Source organism: Lynx canadensis, chromosome B2 (genome assembly GCF_007474595.2).
Source record: "Lynx canadensis isolate LIC74 chromosome B2, mLynCan4.pri.v2, whole genome shotgun sequence".
In the NCBI taxonomy this organism is placed as follows: Eukaryota; Metazoa; Chordata; class Mammalia; order Carnivora; family Felidae; genus Lynx; species Lynx canadensis.
In genome coordinates this window covers 17,823,547-17,849,161 of record NC_044307.1, presented here as the reverse complement: position 1 = coordinate 17,849,161, position 25,615 = coordinate 17,823,547, and the positions used below count along the sequence as shown (strand labels likewise).

The following is a 25,615-nucleotide window of genomic DNA, read 5'->3' as shown; positions in this document are numbered from 1 at the left end:
TCTCTCTCTGTCCCAAATAAATAAATAAACGTTGAAAAAAAAAATTAAAAAAAAAAAAAAAAAAAAAAAGAACAGTCAGCTCTACCATACAGCTATTTGTGTGTGTCTGCGGCCAGATGAAAATCCACACTGACACTTATTTGATCAATATGGAGGTAAATTCTGGTTGAAGGAAAAATTGTATAAATCAGAAACTTCCATGGGTTCCTATCCATATAACAGAATTTTAAAACGATACTACGTTTGTATAGCCAGATCATAATATTAAATACGCGTAATAAATTTGGACATGATTTTTAAAATATTGTGTTGGTGGTTTGGGCCTTCTGGCTTGTGTTTCCTCATGGAGGAAACCTAGACCCTTTGAGGACCAGAAATTTGGGGGAAGATTGAAAATTTACAATTCACTCTGGCTCTTGAGTACCTAGACTGATGGATGAGTCTGGATCACAACGTGCTGAGTTCCTAGTAGAGAAACTTTAGACAGGTTGCATACAATCTACATAGTTGAGCTATGCCGAAGCTGTAGGCAGTTGAAGGATCATTTATGATGCTTCCGGTCATTGGTGATGCTATAATATTTGGATCATCTTTACTGGGGAATCTGTGCCCAAACATACTTTGCTCCCCACCCCCGTGAAGGAAAGAATGCAGAAACACTGCTCTCGGTTAGCTTTTAATTCCTAATCTCTAGAACAACATTCTGCAAGACAAAAGCAATTGGATTAAAGTATATATGAAGATTTAATTAAGTATAAATACCGTTATGATTGGTAAACATTCACTAAGCTGAACTTAATGTGACTTTATTCGAGCACAAAGGATTAATACAGCATCCATTTTAGAAGTGGCAAGACCATTTTTTCCAATTTTCAACCTGGCATCATCTCGACCAAGACAAATATTTTCTAGAAGCAGCAGTTGCCTTTTTTTTTTTTAAAACAAAAACATAGTATTGCATTTCAATGACCCTTTAAGCAATAAAATAAACTATTTTGTGTATCAAAGCCATAATAGATGTATAATCAATGTCAAAATTATCTTCTTAACCTAAATGTCTCAACTCCATTTCTCTGAACCACTACAACGGCATCTCCTTCCATCCCCCTTTGAGTCGAGGTGATACTCTGAAAAGGCTTTGGAGCCAGACAAACAGAGTTTAAGCCCTGGCTGCCCTTATTTGCTAACTATGTGCTGCTGGTTTTAGTGTCTGCTGACCCTCAGTTTACCCATCTGCGATGACGGGAATGACGCATAGCACTTAGTTCCCAGAGCAGTTATGAGTATTAAATAAGATAATGTATACAGTGCAGTGGTTCTCAGACAGACTCCCAGGATCTGCCTGTTGGAACACAGATAGCGGAGCCCTACGCATAGACTTTCTGATTCAGGAGGCCTGGGGCAAGCCCCAGAATCTGTATTTCCAACAAACTCCCAGGTGACTTGATGCTTCTTGTCTAGGAAGCGCACTTTGAGAACCACTGGTGGAGACCATCTTTTACAGACACTGGCCCCTTTTTAGATTGGCAGCAAATGTTGGTTCTGTTCATTTCCGTCAGAGGTTCTCCTTGACTGTGAAAAAAAGGCAGTCACCAGGGAAAAGGAAAGCGAGCCTATGTAAGGAAAAGCGTGATGCTGGTTGCATTATAGTGGCTGTTATAAAAGTGATGTGCAAATAACTGACGTTTGGGAAGTATTCGTATTGAGCAAATATCCCCTGGGCTCGGGACGAGGCAAAACTGCTGATGAATTTTAGCTTTGCCCTTGTTAGCTTGGTGATCATGGGTAACCCTAACCTCAAACTTCTCATCTCTACAGTCATGGTAACAGCAGCTACTTCTTAGCCGTTCTGAGAAGGAAATGAAAAACTTGAGTGTAAAGTGAGAGGTTAAGAATTTGTCCACTGAGGGACGCCTGGGTGGCTCAGTGAATTGGGTATTCGACCCTGGATTTCGGCTCAGGTCACGATCCCGGGGTCGTGGGATCCAGCCCCATGTTGGGCTGTGCACTGAGTGAGGAGCCTGCTTGGGATTCCCTCTCTCTCCCTCTCCCTCTGCCCCTCTTCCTCACTCCCATGCTCTCTCTCTAAAATAAAAAAATTATAACAATAAAAAAAAAAGTTTGTCTACGTAGGAATAAGAGGATCCTCAATAAGATAAAATTTAAATATATTCTTACCAGGGTCTACACTACAGTTCCACCACCATGTACCAGCTTAATTTGCTGGGATGGGTACTCATTCTTTCTAACTTTGATTTCCCTTAATGTTACTGGGTGTAATTTTTGAAACTACTAACACTGCTTACTTCATCCTCCCACCAACACTGTGAAGTATCCTCCGTGAGAAGCATTTCCTCGAAAATTCAAAGGATGTCGATAGTGTCTTCAGGACTTTATTTTTGCAATCACATCATGGGAAAGAAACGGGGATTGGGATTCATAGGTTGCTTTGTTTTCTTAAGCCATACCGTGAACCCGAAGGGACTTAAGGCAGTATTTATGTGGAACATAATATAATTTCTCAGGAAAGGAAATCAGCATGGCAAGGACCTGAAAGAAATGAGAGCTTTTTCACAATCACTCTGTGCAGGTTTTTGCTGGCCCAGCCACATCCTTCCCATTTTGGGCGTTCAACTTCCTCAAAGTTAAAACAGACGTCGTCCCTCCTAGCTGCTTACACCGGGATAATTTATAAACTCTAACATGAAATTCACCAACACACACCACCATAACCCTCTCGTGCCCACTGACCGGCTTTGACAACTACCACACAAACTCAAAGCAAGAAAACACGATTTATAGAAAATCATGGAGTAGACTCCAGTTTTCAGAAATGAGTAAGCTGCTTCTTTTCAAAGGAAATATAACATTCCAGTAGTCCAGGCTAAGGCTTTCTATGTATCCCATAATAATGATTTGCTGAGAAGTGAAACTCTTTGTATCCAACTTAAACTTTTAGGATATGTTACATCAACCAGACTACGTTTTCTTCCTCCTCCTCCTCCTCCTCTTTTTCTTCATCTTCTTCTGTTTCTTCTCCTTCTTCTTTTGTTTCTTCTCCTTCTCCTTCTTCTTCTTCTTCTTCTTCTTCTTCTTCTTCTTCTTCTGTTTCTTTTTCTTCTTCTTCTTCTTCTTCTTCTTCTTCTTCTTTAATTTTTTTTAATGGACAAAGCTGAATCTACAAATTCTGTAAGCATTAGAAGCAAGAGTCAGAATAATGATTGCTAACAATGTCCATTCTCTTGGCCTCCCTCTTTCTGTAGGGAAGATGGGTAGAGAATGTTACTAAGAGTAGTAAGCTGATTGGTGACATAGACTGTTCATGGGCAGTGTTCATGGGCATGCTTTTTTTCATCTCTTGTTGCTACTGTATACTGCTTCCTCTATTTAGGAAAAAAAAAAAAAGGCCAAGTTGACCATCTTTCTATTTTATGAGTCCCTGTATGTTTGACTTTGGAAATGACAGAAGGAAAAATTTTGCCTTCAGCTAAATCTTAATGTATTTTCCATCACAAGTCCTTGTAGAGCCTTCTCTGTTGGGTTTAATTATCTTGTTAATTTTTCACATATATCATTTAATCTGAGATTCCCCAGGTTTCAAGCTTCTGAGCTTTGTGCGAGGTTTCTCTCATCTTGCAGGACAGTGTGGAGGGGAGAATACAGACTTAGGCATCCCAGCCTTGTCAGCTTGTAGGACACTAGCCGAATGACTTAACCAAACTGAGCCTCAGTTAATTTTGGTTTTAGGACATTGGAGACAGTTGGGAAGGTGTTTGGGAATTTATTAAAAAATAAGAATTGTATATTGGGCAGTTCTGATTCAATTTCCCTCCCCCAAATACATAATACATATATATACATATGTATGTATTCTCCAGATATATACATCTGTGTGTGTGTATATATATATGTATATATACATACGTATGTATATATATGTATATACACATACAGATGTGTATATCTGGAGAATAATGCATTTCACAGCATTGGCTGTGACTTGCTAGTATTTCTCTTCAAAGATGTTTGTAGAAGAGCCGGAAGAATCTCTGGATGGCCTCTAAGGATGAGGTCTTGGATGACCCCAAAAGACACTCAAGGATTAGAACACATAGGTTCTTCAGACTCCAGCCACTGAACCATGTAAGAAAGGCCAGTGACCTACATATGCACATTACAAAATTATCTTCTAGGTTCTAGCCTCTTGTCCTTGATTAGCTGTTTGACCCTAGACAAGTCACTTCATCTCTTAGAGCCTCGGTTTCCTTCTCTATAAAATGAGGAAATTGAACTGGGTGATCTCAAAAAAGTTTTCCTGCATTATTTTGCTTTAACTCTGGAGCATGCAGTGGAAGGAGCAAACATTTTAGAGGCAGACAGGCTTAGGTTTCAGGTACCTGGTGTATGACCTTGAGCAGTTACGTTATCCTATATGGGCTTCAATTTACTCATATGTAAAATGGAGACAATGCCGATGATTTACAAGATAATGGAGAATGTAGCTCCCAGCTTGGCCATTGGTGATTCTATGACCAATTCCATCCCTCCCCGCCCCCTTCCAGTGGGATTACTGGAACAATGGCCTCTGGGCAGTGAATTTCTCTCCTTGTCACAGTCACTGTGTTCTTGTCTAGATGCCAGCTACCACTCCTGCCATGACTTAATGAAACTCAGGCCAATCGCCTTAGGCAGTGGGGAGAAGTGATTTTTGTACCATAAAATTCTGACCACATGAGGATATTGGGTACTGAGTACTAACACAATATCCCCATTTGCCTGGCTGTTTTAGTATAGCACATTTCTCCTTGTTTCTGGAGGGTATTTGGGGGGCGTGCCTATAAATGCTGAGCGAGACAGAGGCTGGGTCGTGTATGAACTGTGGGGGAAGGGAAGAGGCTCTCTGGAACCAGACTACTTGGCTTCGAGTGCAGCTTTGCAGATTCCTAGTGTATACAATGTGAGGCAAATTATGTAATCACTCTGAATTTCAGTTTCTGTATTTGTAAAATGGGGACGATAATAGTACTACTGTTATAAGTAAATTACGTGTCATAATATCAGTTGCTGAAAATGCCGCATGGTGCCTAGTAAGTATTAAAAACTGTCAGGGTTTTTTTGTTTTGTTTTGTTTTTTGATTCCACCCAATTGTCCGCATTAAGAGACAACAGGCTCTGGGAGAAGGCAGTTTCCCAAGATGCAGAGGCTTCTGAGATTACTACCAAAGATCTGGAAGATTTTCTAGAACTCAGACAAAGTGCGAGCAGGGGAGAGGCAGAGAGAGAGGGAGACACAGAATCTGAAGCAGGCTCCAGGCTCCAGGCTCCAAGCTGTCAGCACAGAGCCCGATGCGGGGCTGGAACTCACCAGCCGTGAGATCGTGAGCTGAGCTGAAGTTGGACGCTCAACCGACTGAGCCACCCAGGTGCCCCACAACCATTCTGTTTTTCACTTTCCATACAGTACTCGATCAATTACATGAGAGAGTCGACACTGTATTACGAATAAGTTTTGTGTTAGATGAGCTTGCCCAACCGTAGGCAATATGAGCATTCTAAGCATATTTAAGGTAGTCTAGGGTAGGCTTTGAAGTCCCATAGGTTAGGTGTATTAAATGTATTTTCAACTGGATATTTTCAATTTACAGTGAGTTTATTGGGACTTAACCCCATTGTAAGTCAAGGATGATCTTTAAATAGCGGGAATGTCACAAACTTAATTGGAAGAATAACCAAAACTGAATTCCACTTTTATTCCAGAAACACATATGACCGACTCACAAAACTTCCATTGTGAGTCCTTTCAGTCAGTCATACAAGAGCAGCCTAATGAGCACGTCACAACATCCCAATATGATCTCTTACCAGAACTCATTCAGGGGGCACCTGGCTGGCTCAGTCAGTGCAGGATGGGATCCTTAATCCAGGTTATGAGTTCAAGCCCCACATTGGGCGTGGAGCCTACTGAAAGTCAAACAAACAAAAAAACTCATACAGAAGAGGATTTGTCTGGATTTGTAAATGACTTTAGAGTTTATCTTTTACTGGGCTCCTGGGTGGCTCAGTCGGTTGAGAGTCTGACTTTGGCTCACGGTTTGTGGGTTCGAGCCCAACACTGGGCTCTATGCTGACAGCAGAGAGGCCGCCTTGGATGCTCTGCCTCTCTCTCTCTCTGCCCCTCCCCCACTCACTCACACACACTCTCTATCTCTCAAAAATAAATAAACATTAAAACAAAGAGTTTGGGGCAGCTGGGTGGCTCAGTCGGTTAAGCATCCGGCTTCGGCTCAGATCGTGATCTCACGGTTCGTGAATTCGAGTCCTGAGTCAGGTTCTGTGCTGACAGCTCCAAGCCTCGAGCCTGCTTCGGATTCTGTCCCCCTCTCTCTCTGCTCCTCCCCCGCTCATGCTCTGTCTCTCTCTGTCTCTCAAAAAATAAATAAACATTAAAAAAAAAAAAAGAGTGTATCTCTTACTATGAATTAAGGATATTAGTTATTGGTCTTGATCTAAATATGTCCATAATTCAGAGTTTCTAAAATACTGAAAATAACGACCGCACAAATGAAAACACCAGTATCGAGTCCTTAAGAATAGAGGCCTCAAAACCTCACAGCTGGATAACTCAAAACTGGCACTTCCATTCCTAAAACGACTCTGGGCGGAGGACGAGAGTCAAGGGCAAGGAACTGAAGGGGCCAACGTTTCTTTGGCTCACGTTTTATTTTATCACCTTCGTACACATTCTATAACTTTCTTAAACTGAAAAAAACTTGTTTAATGTTTTATTTATTTTTGAGAAGGAGAGACAGAGCACAAGCAGGGGTGGGGCAGAGAGAGAGGGAGACACAGAATCCGAAGCAGGTTCCAGGCTCCGAGCTGTCAGGACAGAGCCCGACGCGGGGCTCAAACCCACAAATCACGAGATCATGACCTGAGCCTAAGTCAGACGCTTAACCAACTGAGTCACCCAGGCGCCCCACTTTCTTAAACTTTTTATTGAACTTTTGCATATAGACAAAACTGCACTTATTAGAATTGACCACTGAACTCTCAAACTGATCCTTACCTGAGTAACCATCACAAGAACCCATGTTAGGCTAGTACTCCAAAAAACCCCGGTCACTTCCGAAAGTGACAACCATCCCCACCCCCATAAATTACTTCTGCCTTTCTTTGGGTTGCTGTGTAACTTCTAATTGCAGCCCAGTGCTTTTTAGCCAAATGTTCAGCTTCAGGAGATGTTTCCAGAAGAAATGCTAGGCCTACTCTGTGGCTTTCTGTATTTCTAAAAACAGCTGCAAACTCCATGGGGTGAGGGGGTGGCAGGGTAGGGGTGGGGGGGGAGGTCCTCCCCCATGTATCCGGGGCACATCCCAAGACTCTTCCTCCCGTGTTCGTTCTCTTTTGAAAGTTTGTTTAGATGTTTCTCATTTTTGCAGAAGAGTACTGTAAACAGAAGAACTACTTGTCCCGTTCTGTATAAAAGATTAGGCTTGCTATAGATAGGCACTTAATTCCCAGAATTGGCAACCTGTATATACACCCCAGTACGTGCAGCAACAAATGCAACTTATCAGGGACCTTCAGCTCCTCTGGACCTGTCTTGGGTTGAAAATAGGGATTAAAATCAGACAAGACTCCTAAACAGGCATGGTTTTTATTTGGCTGCTTTTACAAGGAATTGGAGGAAACGTTCTACCACTTGCAAATGAATTCTTGATGTACATCCAACTGGGTGTAGCCTGGTGCCTTGTTTTGAAGGTGAAGAAGGCCCTGTGTCCTGGGCAAGACGAAAATTCGTCTAATGGATTTGCCGAGAACCTCTTCCCAGACAACACAGCAATACAGGGCATGCTATACTCAGTTGATTCCAATAGCAAATGGCCCTGACGAGAAATCTTTATCATGTAAGGGAACGGAGCTCTAAACAAACACATCTAAACAAATAGATCACAGAGAAAATTACTGTACTTAATGTTCACATGCTGCAAATAACAGAATCTCTCAAGTTTCTAGAATCTAATAAAACTTCAGTCCTAAGGTAACCATTTTTTGAATTGATAAACCTTAGAAAGCAGTAAACACGTGCGTAGGGAATGCCTAGACTCATTTAAGGAAACCCAACCCATATATCTCAATGGTAAAAGCCACTTGTGTGGGGTTATTTGCAATCATTATCCAATATAGGTTAGTCAACTAGTTAATAGGTATGTTGAAGTCTTTTTTTTTTTTTTTTAATGTTTTTACTTATTTTTGAGAGAGAGACTGAGCACGAGCAGGGGAGGGGCAGAGAGAGAGGGAGACACCATCTGGAGCAGGCTCCAGGTTCTGAGCTGTCAGCACAGAGTCCGATGTGGGGCTCGAACTCATGAACCACGAGATCATGACCTGAGCCACCCAGGTGCCCCGCTATGTTGAAATCTTAAGGTGACATGGAAATATTTATTTGTATAAGAAGATGCTTTACGAAATAATGTTTTCTTTTTCTTTTAAAAAAAAAAATCCCATGGTTAACATACATTGCTACATTAGTCTCAGGTGTACAACATAGTGATTCAACACTTCCATACATCATCTGATGCTCATCCCAAGTGCCCTCCTTAATCCCCATCCCCTATTTAATTCAACCCCCCCAAGCCCTGCTCCTCTGGCGACCATCACTTTGTTCTCAATAGTGAAGAGTCTGCTTCTTGATTTCTCTCTCTCTCTCTCTCTCTCTTTTTTTCCCTTGGCGCATTTGTTCTGTTTCTTAAATTCCCCATGAGTGAAATCATTCAGTATTTGTCTTCCTCTGATTGACTTATTTCACTCAGTATTTCACCCTCCAGTTCCACCTTTGTCATGGCATATGGTAAGATTTCATTCTTTTTTATGACTGAGTAATAATCCTTCATATGTAGATATACCCGTTCATCAACTGATGGACGTTTGGACTGCTTCTGTAATTTGGCTTTATAAATAATGCTGCTATAAACACTGGGGTGCATAAATTAATGTGTTTGCATTTGGGGGGTAAATACCCGGTAGCAGAATTGCTAGATCATAAGGTAGTTCCATTTTTAAACCTTTGAGGACACTGTGCCAGTGTGCTTTCCCACCAACAGTGCAAGAGGGTTCCTTTTTCTCCATATCCTCACCAACGCTTGTTGTTTCTTGTGAAATAATGTTTTCGTAATGGTTGTTACCAGTAGGTGTAGGATGGTGTGGTGTTGGGTTTTGTGTTAACTTTTCAGTTTTGTTCTTTGTGCTTTTACGCATTGTATGGATCCATTCCCATAACCAGGGTTCAATTTTTCACCAACGATAGGATAATATTTTTAAGAGGACAAGAAGGAAATATTCACAAGGCAAAGGTGCCACGATGACTAATTTTGGGCACCTGGAACATAACTGGTCCCTTTGCAGTGTTCTGTACTTTTAGAGCCTCTAAAACTTTAACTTGCTTTCTTTGGTGAAAAAGAAAATCTCTCCTTACTGAGGCACAACGCGTGGCGTTTTAGAAGCTAAAAAGTCTGACCCCTATGAAGGGATGTTCAATAAAACATTCTGTGAAAAACAGGTGCTCTCAACCCTGGCTACACCTTAAGATTAGGGGGACGTGTTGAAAAACATTAATGTCTGAGCCTTACCCCTGACCGCTGAAAATGGGAGACCAATTTAGGAATTCCCCCGAGGGTGGCGGGACCGCCAGGTGTGCGTGGACAGCGATGCATGATGAGGTGGGCAATGTGAAAGACGAGGTCTGGGAACCCACTTTTACAAACTACGCGTTGACAGGGCCAGCTAGACAATATGAGTGAGTGAAGCATGGTGGGGAACAGGGCAGTAGGAGAATCCCTGGCTTCTCAAAGCCCCAGTGAATTGTTGTCGAGGGACACTGGCAATCTAAACTTCCGTGGGGAATTTTTTTTTTTTCTTTTTCAGTGTTCAACCCACACTTCTGTGAGGGTCGAACCAAACAGGCCTACGATCGATCGCATGTGGCCTGTGAGCGGCCAGTTTGCTGTTCGTAGTCTGGGGACAAGATGGCAACAGTCCTTCTGCGTCATGGTCAGTATTCTGGCATCGCCCTGGCCTGAATGTGACCTATAATGTGGTCCGAGTGGCCTGAATGTGATCTATAATTTCGGTTCTGGGGAGCTCGCTGGGGCGAGCTGCTTGATTAGCGACCATCCAAAGCAGGAAATTAAAAATGCTAGTTGAGAGTCAAGCTCTTGGGAGAGGAGATAAATGTTAAACTGGGTCCAGGGGGAGCAGAAGCAGCGGTGAAATGAGAAACGGAGCCAGGAGACAGAATTCTAGTAAGGGGTAGAATGGGCACCCACAGGAGAGGTTTGGGATGATGGCCAAGTGTGAATTTGCTTTCGTTTGTCGGGGATGAGTGGTTGGTGGGTTTAGCATCTCCAAGTGGCTTGAAAAAACAGACACAGGGCAGACAGTTCAAAGTAATCCGACACCTCCCCTCTTGAGGGGAGGGTTCGGGCTACTCAGAAAAATATTAATAAATAAATAATTTCTGAATACTCTAGGCCAACAGCTCCAAGGACATCTCGTTCATAGCTCTACCCTCAGCATCTATTCTAGAGCATAGGAAGCATTCGGGAAAACTGAATAATTGGGTGAATTATCTTGAAACAAAATCAACAAGGTATTTAGCACATCCACACTCCTGGGCAATTCACTTAAATTTCCTAGGCTCTAGTATACATGGCATGCCAATGAGAAGGAATATATTAAAATATTGAAACATACTAAAATTTCTAAAAGCCTTTTGAGTCTAAGATTCCGGTTTTTTTTAAGGGCACCTGGGTGGCTCAGTCGGTTGAGCATCTGACTCTTGATTTTGGCTGAGGTCATGATCCCAGGGTCCTGGGATCGAGTCCAGTGTAGGGCTGTGATAGCACAGAGCCTGCTTGGGATTCTCTCTCTCTCTCTCTCTCTCTCTCTCTCTCTCTATCTCTCTCTCTCTTCCCTCCCTCTCCACCTCCCCCCCTCTCTCTCTGCCCTTCCCTCCGGTTTTTTCTCTCTCTCAGGATGGATAAATAAACATTAAAAAAAAATAAAATACAATTCTGGGGTTTTTTTTTCCTTTACTCATTTCATCTTTTCCTTTTACAACCAAAGATGAGTCAGTTTGTTGGCAATTATCTGAGCTGAATGCGGTGATGTTGTTTTAAGGATACTATGCCATTGTCTCAGACTGCAGAGCTGTAGAAAACATCCACCTGAAACAAAGCAGGATCTCTTTTAGTAAGTTTGTGTGTTACAGATCCTAAGTGATTAATGAACAACAACCAAAATTGTATCTTTTTATGGCTAAATATGAACGTAATTAACAATGAGACAAAAAGGCTACAAGTTATTTAACGGTACATTTCCCGCTTCCTAGATAATTTTCGATTTTGTTGTTGTTGTTGTGAAAGCGAATCACCACTGAACACTGTGCATCTTTTTCTTTTGTTGCTTTATTCTTAAAATATTCACAAGTACAATTCCTAGGTCAGCAAAGCAATTAAGTCTCAGAGGTATGTAAATAAACTCATTAAAAATATAAAAGTACCATCGAAGAAAGTTTTATAAACTAAAAACTATATGGTCATTTTACATGCAAATATTTGTTCGTGATTTTATTAATAGTGGACAATTTTGTGCTCTCAGTCAGGGGCAGTTTTGCCCTCTGGGGGACATTTGGCAACATCTGGAGACGTTTTGGGTCGTCACGGGGGTGGGGGGTGAGGAGTGGGGAGTAGGAGGCACAGGGATGGGGACTGCTTTGTAGCATCCGGTGGGTAAAGGCCAGGGATGCTGGTATATATACATCCTCCAGTGCTCAGGAAAGTCCCCAGAGCCCAAATTATCCAGCCCAAATGTCAGTAGCGCCGAAGTTGGTAAACTTGCTTCTGGTTATAGTAAAGAAGCCATCTCTGCCACAGCTACCCTGTCCCCATGATTTTAATAGGTTATGTTTTCAACCATTTATTTTGTTAAGTATGCCAGGCACTGTGCTAAGCACAACACATACATTATTTTATTTAACATTAACAAAACCCCGTGAGGTTTTGAAGATTAGTGTGTGATGTCTTATAGAGATTGCCCAACTGTTCAAGGTCACCTGGCCAGTAATAGCAGAGATAAGGATTTGAAATGTTGACTCTGACCTGAGAGCCTGTGATGTTAATCATTACGTATAAATAATGTCAAAATAAACACCTTCATATATAAACACTTAAAAAATGATTTCCTTAGCTTATTGTGAAGCTATTGGTTTAAAGGGCCAAAGGGAATTGAGGGCGATGGTGACTTTCCCCACGTATTTCCAAAGTGATTTTCCAGAGTCATGCCGATTTACAGCACCACCATTGACTTGTGAGAAAACCCTTGTCTGTACATTGGCATTAGCATTGACTTTTGACACGTAAAAACAAAATTTGGTAAGTTGAAAAGTACATATCTGAGCTTAAGGAGTAAGCAGTTGCTGGAATTGTTACCACATGGAGGTCTCGCAAAATGAGGCCCGCACTGCCTAAGAACAATAAGGAGAAAGTCAAGTCAATATAAATAAAGTTTGCATTTCAAAGAACCATGTTCATTTATTCAACAAAGGCACTTATTTGACTAATAATGGCTAAGCTCCAAGAAAAACAGTCTTGGTTACTCTATAAACTTATCTCAAATCTTTTGTTTACATTAGCCTACGAAGAGCAAATCAGAGAATTGGATTTTATAGTTTAAGATGGTTCCTCTGATAATATCGGTGTATTCTGTTTGCCCCTTCCTAGAAATAATGCAAAATAGACCCTTCCTTGGACGCTTAGGAATGGAGGGTGGACTTTATCCATAATACCTCATAACTACCCTCCCAGAATCCTGCACAATAATAATCATAATCATAACAGCAGTAATAATGACACAGTCATCAAGTAAAGTATTTTTATTTCTGTTTTTTTTTTTTAAATTTAAGGTTTATTATTTATTTTGAGAGAGACAGAGACAGCAAGAATGGGGGAGGGACAGAGAGAAAGGGAGACAGAAAATCCCAAGCAGCTTCCGCACTGTCATTATGGAGCCTGATGTGGGGCCCAGACTCATGAAACTGTGAGAAAGTGACGTGAGCTGAAACCAAGAGTTGGATGCTTAACCGACTGAGCCACCCAGGTTCCCCCAGTACAGTATTTTTAAAACAGCACTATTTCCCATTTAGTGGTTCCAGAAATCACTTGAGTCGGTTTTGACCAGAATTTTATTATGAAAAAATAACATAAAATAAACAAGTGCCTTACTTACATGTCATAAGCCTGAGTAATTTGCGAAACTTTCATTTACTTTACATATGTGTCTGTGCATATGATGATATATGATTGTTTTGGGGTGCCTGGGTGGCTTAGTCGATTAAGCATTTGACTCCTGATTTCTGCTCGTCACGATCTCACAGTTGTGAGTTCGAGCCCCACTTTGAGTTCTGCGCTGACATCTTGGAGTGTGCTTGGGATTCTCTCTCCTCCCCCACCCCCCCCCCCCGGCTTGTGCTCTCTCTCTCTGAAAATAAAATAAAATAAATTGTTTTTCTGTAGATTGCAATCTAAAAGGTTGAAAAATCAGAGCGCCTGGGTGGCTCAGTGGGCTAAGTGTCCCACCTCTTGATTTTGGCTCAGGTCATGATCTCATGGTTGTGAGATCAAGCCTGGAGTCAGGCTCCGCACTGAGCCTGCTTGGGATTCTCTCTCTCCTTCTCCCTCTGTCCCTCCTGTGCTTGCATGTGTGTGTTCTCTCTCTCTCTCAAAAAAATTAAATAAAATAAAATTTTAAAAAATGTGTGTAAAAGGTTGAACAACCACTGATGTGATCTATGCTTCATTTGAAAGAGAGACTGTGTGATGTTAAATGGTGTTCCAGCATACATAGCTGGTTAGCAACAAAGCTGGGATAATAATTAAGTTCCCCAATCCCAGCGGGAAGGCCAGTGTGTTCCATGGGGAGGGGGGTGGTAGATGATTCTGCCTTGGGTCAATCTCTGGGAGAAAAACAGGAAATAGTTATGCTTAGTGGACACTTTTAGAAGAGAAGGAGCATCTGGACGTTGGCCCAAGTGATGGGATCAGTAGCTTTGGGGTCTCCATGTATGTTTTAACCCAAGGCACCTTCAGTTACTGAATAGTGGTCACATGGCACATTTAGACCATTCAATCTCTTGCTTGCCATTATCTCCTCAAAATAATAATCAAGCGATGCCTGCAAAGTATTCACATTGAGCTGATATTCGAGCTGTGACCAGAAGTCTTGTTGAGGGTCTTATCACTTCCCGACGCTAGTTGCACCAGTAGGACGGATGTGGAGAATAAGTGATTGGTGGCCACTTAAACAATTGCTGGAAGGCAAACTGAAGCTGGTTGGCCTTGGCTGAGAGAATTGAATAAGTACTTTTTGATATCAAGAGATAGAACATGATTACACCTTAAAGTACAGTGGCTTGTTGGAAAACCAAGGTGGCAAGCAGGCCTGTCCTGTCGACACCCAAGCTAAGCGGTCCTACCGCCATCCCTGAAGACCGAGTTGAGGGGCAACCCTTGACCATGGGCACTCATTGACCTCTTTAACATTGACTGAAAATCCCCGGTGGGCCAAATGCTGTGAGGTCAAGGCACAGTGCAGACTGGTCTTCTGTTCAACATGGCTTCTCCTCACACGGAGGAGGCTGATCGTCTCCAAGGAAGTGACTTGAGAGGTCTTCTCAAACACACGTATTCCCGGCAACGGGGACGAGTTTGTTAAATTAACCAAAGGATGGAAGGTACACAGTATGGGATTCCTTCCCAAGGGCAAAGTGTGAGGAAAGGGGAGAGAGAAGCTAACTGGAAACCTGCTGAAGGCTGAGGGAGGGACTTCAAGGCGAGGAGACACAGGAGCTCTGTCCTCTTTGCAATGTCGGTGATAGCCCAGGGCTTCTCAGACTTCGTTGTGTGCCAGGCTCCTCTGGGGATCTTATGAAGATGCCGATTCTGGTGCAGGATGTCTGGGTGGGGCCTGGTAGTCTGCGTTTCTAACAAGCACCAAGGGGGTGCCCAGTCCGACAACCACCACACTTGCAACGCTAGGGGCTCTGCCCACTCCTGCCAGTTATTCCTGTGCCTCAGGAAGGATTCTTTGCAAGAAAAGACAAAATAGAATTTGACTTTGTCCGTCTCCTTGGTTCTACTTTTTTCCTTTCAATTTTTTTTTCATTTTATGTATTTGAGAGAGAGAGCGCGCGCGCGTGAGCAGGGGAGGGGCAGAAAGAGAGAGTGAAAGAGAGAAGCCCAAGCAGGCTCCACACTCAGTGCAGTGCCTGACTCGGGGCTCGATCCCACAACCCTGGGATGATGACCTGAGCCGAAATCAAGAGTCTGACACTCAACCAGCCGAAGCACTCAGGCGCCCCTCTCCGATTCTGTTTTTCAAACTATAATTTTTGTAGGCACGAATGTGAGTAGTATTTAAACAGGCATGTTGGAGATTTGTCATTAAACAGAAAGTATAGAAGTTGAGGTTTATAATTTCATGAGCAGGAGGTTCACACGTGCTATGTGTTTAAAGACATTAAAGCAGCCATTATGGGGCGCCCGGTGGCTCGATTGGTTAAGCATCTGACTTCAGCTCAGGTCATGATTTCACAGCTTGTGGGTTTGAGCCCCGTGTCGGGCTCTGTGCTGACAGCTCAGAGCCGGGAGCCTGCTTCCCATTCTGTGTCTCCCATTCTCTCAGCCCCTGCCCTGCTCACCCTCTGTCTCTCTCTCAAAAATAAATAAACATTAAGAAAAAAAAAAAAAAAAAGACAGCAGTCATTAATTGTAAATGTCACCACCTTATCTCTAGAATAAGGAATGTGTTTCTGAGGAAGAGTCAGTTTTTGGTGAACAGTATTAACGAAAAGGAGAGGGAAAAAAATATCTTGTTTTGTAAAAAAAAAATGTAATGTAAAGGAGGGTAGGGACTTTTTCTCATGGCAATGCGTTCTTCACCCTCTTCTGCTGTAGTTATTTAATCAAAATACACTCATAAAAATCACATCTATGTAGGGGCACCTGGGTGGCTCAGTCGGTTGAACATTCAACTTTGGCTTGGGTCATGATCTTGTGTTTCGTGAGTTCAAGCCCAGGTCAGGCTGTGGGCTGACAGCTCGGAGCCTGGAGCCTGCTTCAGTTTCTGTCTCCCTCTCTCTCTGCCCCTCCCCCCCTAAAAAAAAAGTTAATAAAAACAAATAAACAAACAAATAATCATAAAAAAATCACGTCCAGGTCAGCTAATCTTGCTGACACAATTAAATATACCAAATTATCTCTTTGGTTTCTGGACGGCCCTCCCCCCAACCCCCAACTCAACCAAGGCAAGTTTTATTCTGAATTCTTTTAAAATATGTACTAAGAACAAAATAAAGAAGTTTCTTTTGGGAAAGGCAAATGCTAAAGTAGTTTTTAAAGTAATAAATGCAAATCAAAGCAATAGGAAAAATTATTGCTTAATAAATACTGTTTTTCTTCACTACTCAAGATTTATAAGCAAACTTTTCAAGTTTGGCAACAAGAAAAAAAGAATCAGTGTTATAGTGAGCCCTTGGGGGTAAGGATTCATGCTATTTACAGGAAAGGCTTGCATAATTTAATTTTGGTTGGGAGACCTTGGTACAATTCTTGATTCAGAGCATCATATAATTATCATGTGACATCAGGGCAGAAGAACAGAGCTTTTTTCTTCTGAAAATGCACATTTTTATTAATGTTTTTAAAGAGGAAACATGTTTATGTGCCCATCCACTTAAACTTCTTGAAAATTATTGGTTTTGCCCAGTTTCGTTTTTCTTATGAAAAAATACTTATCATCTTGAGTAAGTTTTTGTCTAGTTAGTATGTGTATTAGTTTTCTATTTGCCATTGTAACAATCTACCACGGACTTAGCAGCTTAAACAACATAAATGTATTATGATACAGTTCTGTAGGACAGAATTCTGACACGGTCTCACCAGACTAAAACCAAAACGTTGGCTGGTCTCTGTTCCTTTCTGTAGGGTCTGGGCCTTTTTCAGCTTCTAATGACCGTGGTCCTTACCCCATTCCTCTACGTTTAAATAGTAAAAAAAAGACTAACTCTTTACCTCCCTCTTCCACTGTTAAAGACCCTTGTGATTGCATTGCACTGACCTTGATAATTCAAAATAATCTCCCTATTTTAAGGTCAGCTGATCAGCAAACTGAATTCTCTTTCACCTGTAACATAACATATTATCAGGTTCCAGAGATTAGGATTCGGACTTCTTTGAGCGTATGTCGAGGGGAGTGGTATTATTCAGCCTACCAGATCTTGTAGGAAGGGACTGTTACCGTTTGGGTACACATGTCATACCTGTGTCAATACATTAGAATCACATTCAGATTGCATTGCGCACTGGTGAAAATTGCCGGAGCTCTTATGAAGCAAAATATTTCTTCTTTTGTTGTATTTGCATTTGATTCCCACGTACTTATTTTCCAATGATGGGAACCTTGGGGTAAAACTATTCGATAGGAGTAGGCAAAAGTTACTGAGATAGAGAGGGTTATTTAAAATAGTTTAGCACAGTGTTTCTCAAATGGGGCAGTTCTGCCCCCCACCCCCGACCCCGGGGACATTTGGCAACACCGGAAGATGTTTTTAATGGTCACAACTGGGGGGCGTGTACTACTGGCATCTGGTGGGTGGAATCCAGGGATGCTGCTATATTACAATACCCGGGAGAGGCCCTACAACAATGAATTATCCAGCCTAAAGTGTCAATAATGCCAAGGAGGAAAAGCCCTGCTTAGCAAGATGGAGACACCTAGAGCTGTCCTCTCCTCTTTTCAAGGCTTCCTACTTTTCAAAGGTGAATCCGGTAACTAATTGGGTACTGGGTCGGCAACTAAACGTCTGGCCAAAAGAACACCTGAAAGAAATAGAGAAGTTGGGGAGGTCAGGGCACACCAGTCTTCCTAGGAAAAACTCAAAGCTCACAACTTCCTGCTTGGGGTCAACTGTTCATCTTCTTTGGGTGACCGGCAATCACGTCTTGTCTCCTCTCTCTCTGTTCCCAGGGCCTCACACAATGCTCGGCAACACCAAATGCTCAAGAAGCACTTTAACAAATAAAGAAGGATCGTGTGTTAAGGGATTTGTTTGAGTTTATATGTAGTAAGCAAGATATTTCCCTTCTGTATGCCTCGTACTGTAAGTTCACTTAATTAGTGCTTAGCACCTAGGGTAGCCTGTTTCCTGAGCTTTCATTTTAAGATCGAGGTCACATGGAAAGTCCGAAATAGCTGTAATATTAGGATTGAACGTGAATTCAGCTCAAGGCCATTGAGAGATGACCCAAAACTCCTCAACTTGTCCATCTGCATTACGGTTTCCTGCTACGGTATTTCTTAACCTCTATTTTGCAGGCTTGGGCACACATTATGAAAAACCAACTATATGTGCGTATGTATTTTTACTGGTAGCAAGGCAGAGCTCATAACCATCAGCTACTCACACCACGAGCTTCTGAGGTCTTACACCAGTGATGGAAAATCTAACGCGAAAGATAACGTAGTGAAAAAGTGAACATGATGTGGAGGCTTCACTGATGCAATCGACACCCTTCTGTCTTGGTTCTCATGTCTGCTTTTCTCCCTTATCAATGTTGCAGGTGTCCCGGGCTCCATGCCAAATGCATCGTGGACCGGTAATCTCAGGGCTATAAAGTGGATCGACATGGAAGATAAACACGGCGGCTGCCATGGTGAGGCGCTCACTTCACTCTTTGAGGCCACACTGCTTGTTGGTGTTGGCATGGAGGTAGCTGTGGAATACAGGGGTTCTCGCAGACAGAACTGCTTGTGTATTTAAAACAATCCGAGTTCCCGGAGTAGCTAGAGGCTCTAAGACATGGGCCTTGAAAAGGAGACTTCGGGGTCTCGCCGACATGCTCCAGCTCATGATTCCTGAGGGGGTTGAGAGGTGGGCTCGACTTATAATGGTATTTTCTTGCTAGTTTCTGCTGTCTTCACATGATTTATTTCTCTTTCTTTTGGGAGTGCGGTGGTTAGGAGGGGAAGTGGTCAGGATGAGAAGTGACGTCATGGTCTCACCACAGACCCAAGCAGGCTCCACGCTGCCAACGCAGGGCTCCAACCCGAGAACCGTGAGATCGAGACCTGGGCCAAAACGCAGACTCGGGCGCTTAACCGACCGTGCCACCCAGGCGACCCTGCGATAGAACTTTCTAAAGAAGGGTTTTTATCAGCCCTGGCATACGTTCCATTCACACTGTCTGGTACCTACTCAGCATGGTATTCATTCACTAGGATGAATGACCGGATGGCTTAAATAACAGGAACTTATTCCCTCCCAGTTCTGCAGGCTCGAAGTTCGAGATCAAGGTGGCTGTAAATTTGGTTTCTTCTGAGAGGCTTAGAGATACCGCCTTCTTCCCGAGTCCTCACGTGTTCTTCTTTCTGTGTGCGTCTCTGTCCCAATCTCTTTTTATACTGATACCACCCATATTGAATCAGGTCCCATCCTGTGTGACCTCATTTTCACCTGATTTCCTCTTTAAAGGCTCTGTCTCAGATTTACACCGCACCCCCTTCTCGTGTCTTCCTGAGGTCCCCATCCGCTGAAGATGGCAACACCCTCACGTCCCATACACCCTGCTCTCCAACATCTTCATCTTAATCAGCCAACATTTTCCCCACAGGACATCTCCCGCCCCCTGCCTGCATTCTCATCACAGCCTGCCCTCCTTGGAGCAGGAAGAGAGTGGAGAGAAGGTTGCTTTGCTCTTTGATCTCTGGGGGACTTCTTTAGAAAAGAGATCATCGCCATTAGTCGAGGTCCCAATACTTGAGATGTCTTGCCTTTTCCACAGTCCTCCTGTAACCCTGTCATCCTCCCTGTGGGACTGCTGTGGTCACCTGATCTGCTTCTCCACCTCCTCTCCAGCTGTAACACTGGAAGACTTCAGCCGCCACGGCAGGGACCCCTGTGACGTCATTACTTTGCGCCTCTGTCCTCTACCACGGAAGCTTCTGTTCTGTGTGTCAGCACCAAGCCCTGCCCCTCCCTAGAACCTTACTCTCATTCTCCTTGTCCTCACCTGTATCCAGGCCCTACCCCATAGACAAGGTACAAGCTAGTCAGGTTTCCATTTTTATAGGGACCTTTACTTATCACACGACAGGTGGGCCCACGAGAGTAGCTCCAAGCCAGGAACCTGCAGAGGGTACACAGCTTGGGTAGCCCAGGCCTCTGAGACAAATGTCTCATTTTTCTTTTCTTAGTGCCTGTGATGCCGTTGAACATCTGAAAGCCTGATATGGTTCTGGACCTAAAAATAGTTTGTCCCCCAAAACCACTAGATGGGGAAAAGAAAAGACATAACCCAGAGGAGGCAGAACAGTGCCTGAGAGTCTGGAGTACAATCCGGACCTCTCCCCCTTGGTCGTGAGTGGTGGATTTATTCCAAACCCGTGGATGCGCACCTACTTTATAGGCCCTTAGAATCACAGAGACTACTCTAGCTCTACGGTCTTGAACTTGGAGTTCCCATCTCTGGTTACAATTTCTTGTTACTCGGCTGGTTTTCTTCACTGACTTACAGACTTTATATCTTTACTGTCTTTCTCCCCAGAACAGAAGTGAAGCCCCAAGAGGGTTAGGATTTTTGACCAGTTTGTTTATTGCTATATCCCACACCTAAAATGTGTTGTTGTTTGAAATGCATTTGCTTTATTATCATTATTATTATTTTAAGTTTACATATTTATTTTGAGAGGAGGGGGAAAGAGCAGAGGGAGAGGGAGAGAGAGAATCCCAAGCAGTGTGGGGCTGGACGCGGGGCTCAACCCACGAACCTTGAAGTCATGACCTGAGTCGAAATCAAGAGTCGGTTGCTTAACCGACAGAGCCACCTAAGTCCCCCATGTGTTTGCTTTTTTAAAATTGGGATTGGGGCGCCTGGGTGGCTCAGTCGGTTAAGCGGCCGACTTCGGCTCAGGTCACGATCTCGCGGTCCGTGAGTTCGAGCCCCGCGTCGGGCTCTGTGCTGACAGCTCAGGGCCTGGAGCCTGTTTTGGATTCTGTGTCTCCCTCTCTCTGACCCTCCCCCATTCATGCTCTGTTTCTCTCTGTCTCAAAAATAAGTAAACGTTAAAAAAAATAATAATAAAATAAAATAAAATTGGGATTGCCAGAGTTTCAACGGTCCCAGCTTCCTCCTTCTGCCAGCATCCTTCTGAGGACTCCTTATCCGGCCTGTATACTGGGTCAGCCGTCCCCTGCTGTTCTCACGAACAAACCAGGCTCCCCTGCCATTTGACCCTACAAGGCCAACTCACACATGGAATCACTTCCACCATCTGCTTTTGGCCATTTGTGTTTCCCTGACCAGAGCATTGCTGGGGACTGTTCCAGAACTGTCCCGGTGCCCTTCCCGACGCACTTCTTTTCATCTTTCCTGCTTGCTTTGAACTCTCAATCCTATGCCCAAACGGCCTTTCGGACCCCAAAAGGTAACAGTTTCAACCTGAGGAAGAACTTTCAAGACACGTGACCCAAATCCCCTTACCGGATTGTCACGCCGTCCCCTTCCGCCATCTCAGGGTATTTTGGACACACGCTTCTCATTGTTCCTTCCTGTCCCGAGAAGGAAAAGTCACCCGTCCCCACAACCAGGGTCCCCATCCGGGGTCTCGGTTATGTGCGGGTTTCCCTTAAGGGATCCCCTTGTTTTCTTGCGTCCCAGTGGTGCCCTCGTGCTGGCCCTTTTCCTTCTCCTTCAGTGTCATGATCGCCTGTAGCCTGAAGACCCCGTTGTCTGTGAGCCTCTAGTTCACGCGCCCTGAAATGGTCTCTCCACTTTGTTTTCTTAAGCATGGATGTGCTTATGCACCTGCATTCCGTTCTCACTCCCCAGTTATCTCCGACTGTCCACAACTCTGGCTTCTGTCCCCCATCCATTTCCCCTCTCTATTGTGCTTCCTGCCAGCCGTGTTAAATGAATCACGATTAATGACATTAATCCTGTCAGCCTCTCTCTGTTCTGTTTCGAATACCCTTCCTTTCCCGCTCATGGCAACGCCATGAACTTGGAACCAGCTCTCTGGTTTACATTAAGTTATTACTGCGGCCTTGTGGTGGATTTCTAACTGTACCCTGCAAAGCTCTGTAAAATTAATGCTGCTAAAGCCCAATTTACCCTCTGATTCTTCCATTCAAACTCTTCAAAGACTCTCCCTATTTATGGGATTACAAAAGGCCCAGCCCTTGAGTTTAAGTCAGTCAACCGTAGTCTTCCCAGTGCGCGCCAAGAAACCTCTAGAAAAGGGGTTCAACTTCCTCCCATTCCTTTTCTAACCCCCTTGCCAACCAAATTCTCTCTTGTAGAGAAAATCCCCCCCCTGCACATTTTCCCCAAATGAAGCCACCATCCATGTCCCTGATGCCACCACCCCCCCCAACCCGGCCAAGTTCTGTCCTTCCACTAACTCTCCACTCATTCGTCTCCATCCTTTCATTCAACAGCTATTAATTCAACACCTAATACTTCCCAGGAACTGTCCCGGATGCAGGTTGGGACAGAGAGGACAGCAAAAGGGCCTCCGGTTCCAGCTCTTCGGACCTTCCATCCCAGGCCAGGGAGAAATTCAATAAGCCAAATATTTGCGTTCGTGGCCCTGACACACCAATCTATCCATTGGTAGCGAGAGCCAAGAGAAAAATGAATTGGGGAAGGCGGAAGGGGGTCAGAGGAGGCTTCCCTGAGAACTCGGCCTTGAGGCAGATACCTGGGGTGGTGAGAGAGGGAGTCTGCGGGAGGTCTGGTGGAAGCTGGCGGAAGGGGGCTGCCTGGGGAGGAAGAACTATGTGGATTCTCAGGTAGAACATGCCTGGTGTGCGGTGGGGGGGGTTGGGGGGCGGCCAGCAAGGAGGCCACTGCGGCCGGAGTGAATGAGCAGTGTTGGGAAGCATTGTAATCAGGTGAGCAAGGGGCCGGAGGTCAAAGGCCAGACTCAGGAGCTTTCGATGCCATTGCTGGGATTTTGGCTGTGCGTGCACGTGAGATGAGGAGACATCACGGTGTGCTTGCGAGCAGAACAATCCCCGTGGCCGTGGTGCTGAGAACATACCAACAGGTGGAGGTGGGGACAGTAGAACCCAGCTGTTATTGTGACAGTTCTGGCGGGAAGGTAGAGGTGGCACGGGCCGGGATGGGAGTAGCGGACGCGGTGCGAAGCGATCAGATTCTGCGACGATCTTGAAGGTGCAGCTGTCAGAGTTGCTACCAGAGGTGGGGGCTGTGAGAGAAAGGGGGAGAAATGCCCAGGGCGCTGAAAAAATAGGAGTGGTGTGGGTGTCACGGGAAAGACGCGGCGGGGATTGGGAGGGGAGTCAAGCTGGCGTGTGGAGACATGTCACATCAGTGGGGTTGATTCTCCTCTAAGAGGAGACGAACGTAGGCACTTGGAGAGACTGAGACTAAGCCCGGGCTCAAAGAAGAGGTCTGACCGGTGCCTCCCAGCAAGACCTCTCCCACCCGTCCGCTTCTGGAACTTCCTACCCATAACCCTCAGGCCAGAACACATGAATCGGCTCACGATGCCTGTGGCCGCTCTTGCCTCATATCATTGAACCCTCCTGTTGTTCAAGCACGGATGTGTCCCCCTTAGCTTTCCAGAAGGGGTTTCACTTCCTTGTGGGCCGGGCCGACACGACCCTGTGTCATACGGAGTCCCAGAGCACCGGGCACAGCGTTAGCTACTCAGTAGACAGGCCCCACTCTCCCGCTGCGCCCCTTCACCACCCCCAGCTTTCCAGACCAGACATGTTCTGACGGTTTCTTCTCCCCTCTGCAGGCCGCTACGTACATGGCATTTGTATCTATGGAAACGGGGACTTGAAGTGGTTGATCAATTCGCCCAGCCTCTTTGCTAACAAGTTTGAGCTGACTACGTACCCCCTCACTGTGGAATGCCTGGAACTGAGGCTTCGAGAAAGAACCCTGAATCAGAGCGAAACCGTGATCCAACCCAGCTGGTACTTCTGAGCCACCGTAACCCGCGATCGGAGGGCAGCCGTGGCCTTTTCTTCATGAGAGAACCCGGCCTCGCTTACGGTAACGGTTGTAGCCGCGAGGTCACGGCTGCAGGACCTGGCCGGGCTATTATGTGTTACAACACCCGCCGGGCACTGGGAACTGTGCAATCAGGAGGGCTGCGCAGGTCGATGCTGGCATGTTCGGCATCCTGGCCTTCTCTTGACGGTCGTTCCACGTCGGGCTCGTGATCGGATCCGTGGCCAGTGGAACTGGCGTCAGACCTTTGCACCAGATACTCATCAGAGCGAGATGCTCTCGTGGAAAGGAGAGCTATAGATAATACTGTTTAGGAAAATAGGAACTGTGTTTCTCCGGAGAAGGAATCTCTTATGCCAGACCCGTAGCCACGCGTTCATGGATACCCCTCCTCTTTGCTCAGCGGACCCCCGGGCATAGAAACAGCTTCCTGGGCACCTCAGCAATCTCCTTTAAAACCTGAGCTGCTAGAATGGAGAACTAGATCGTGTTTCCTGAGTTTCAACACGAGCACGGTGAGCTTACCGTGTCTGAAGGTCTGTACAGAATGTAAAGTCGTTAACAAGAGGCGGGATATGCTATCAGACAGCAGTCACTGGCGGCTGCTTCGGCAAAGGGACCCCAGGGAAACGGGACCTTTCTTGTGGGTCAGAACGTACTCTCGTCCCTCTTCCATTGTTTTCCGTGGCGAATGCTAAAAAGTTCCCACAGAATGAAGATATTTCTAGAACTGAGGTGCTGTTGCATGGCTCTCGTCCCAAGTCTCTAACCCTCAGGAATGAATCACTCGCCTCTTGGATCACCACCCTCCACCCCCCACCAAAGTGATCTTACCTGCAAAATGGAATCCAGACTCTATGCCACGACACTTTAAGGACTCCAGAGTATTTTCTGAGTAGCTTTACAATGCTTGGTGCTGATAAGAGTGCCTAGATTTTTAAGAGCTTTCAGCTGTGAGTGAGCTTCTCTGTCGCTTATCCCTTGTCCCGTCCTCTTACCCAATTCGTTCCCTCAGCACACAGTAAATATTTCTTGAGCGTCTGTTATACACCAGATATGTGCTTGAGACAAGGAGAAAAGTAAGACAGAAGCTACTTGCGTCTGAAATTCTTGATAATAGCATCCATGTGGGGAAGGCTGCTCTAGAGAATCTCACAGACTGCTTGTATTTCAACGCATTCACATCCAGGGTCGTAGTTTGGGCTGTCCGGCCAGGGATCTGAGTAGTCAGAAATGAGGGTCTAAATCAGAGATCATTCCAAAGAAAGAAGGGAAGGAATAGACCGAAGCTGAGGCCTGTTAGCGGGCTCATTGCGTTAAAACCTTACAAACACTCTTGGGAGGCTCACACGATTACCCCCATTTTTTTTTTCCTTTTTTTTCTCAACGTTTTTATTTATTTTTGGGACAGACAGAGACAGAGCATGAACGGGGGAGGGGCAGAGAGAGAGGGAGACACAGAATCGGAAACAGGCTCCAGGCTCCGAGCCATCAGCCCAGAGCCTGACGCGGGGCTC

The 25,615-nt window shown here is 44.7% G+C and overlaps 1 protein-coding gene across 4 annotated transcripts in view; it reads left to right on the top strand.

Annotated features, from left to right (window-relative positions):
• The window catches only part of GCNT2 (glucosaminyl (N-acetyl) transferase 2 (I blood group)), an 82,995-nt gene extending 57,908 nt beyond the window's left edge, over positions 1-25,087 (top strand). For 3 of the 4 annotated variants that reach the window (XM_030314864.1, XM_030314865.1, XM_030314866.1), the window contains 2 exons: positions 18,675-18,767; positions 23,881-25,087. In XM_030314864.1, coding sequence (XP_030170724.1) covers positions 18,675-18,767; positions 23,881-24,071 — 284 coding nt within the window. In that variant the 3' untranslated portion in view covers positions 24,072-25,087. The remainder of the gene's footprint in view (positions 1-18,674; positions 18,768-23,880) is intronic. The other variant, XM_030314867.1, reaches the window with a different exon arrangement.
• The last annotated feature ends 528 nt before the right edge of the window (positions 25,088-25,615 follow it).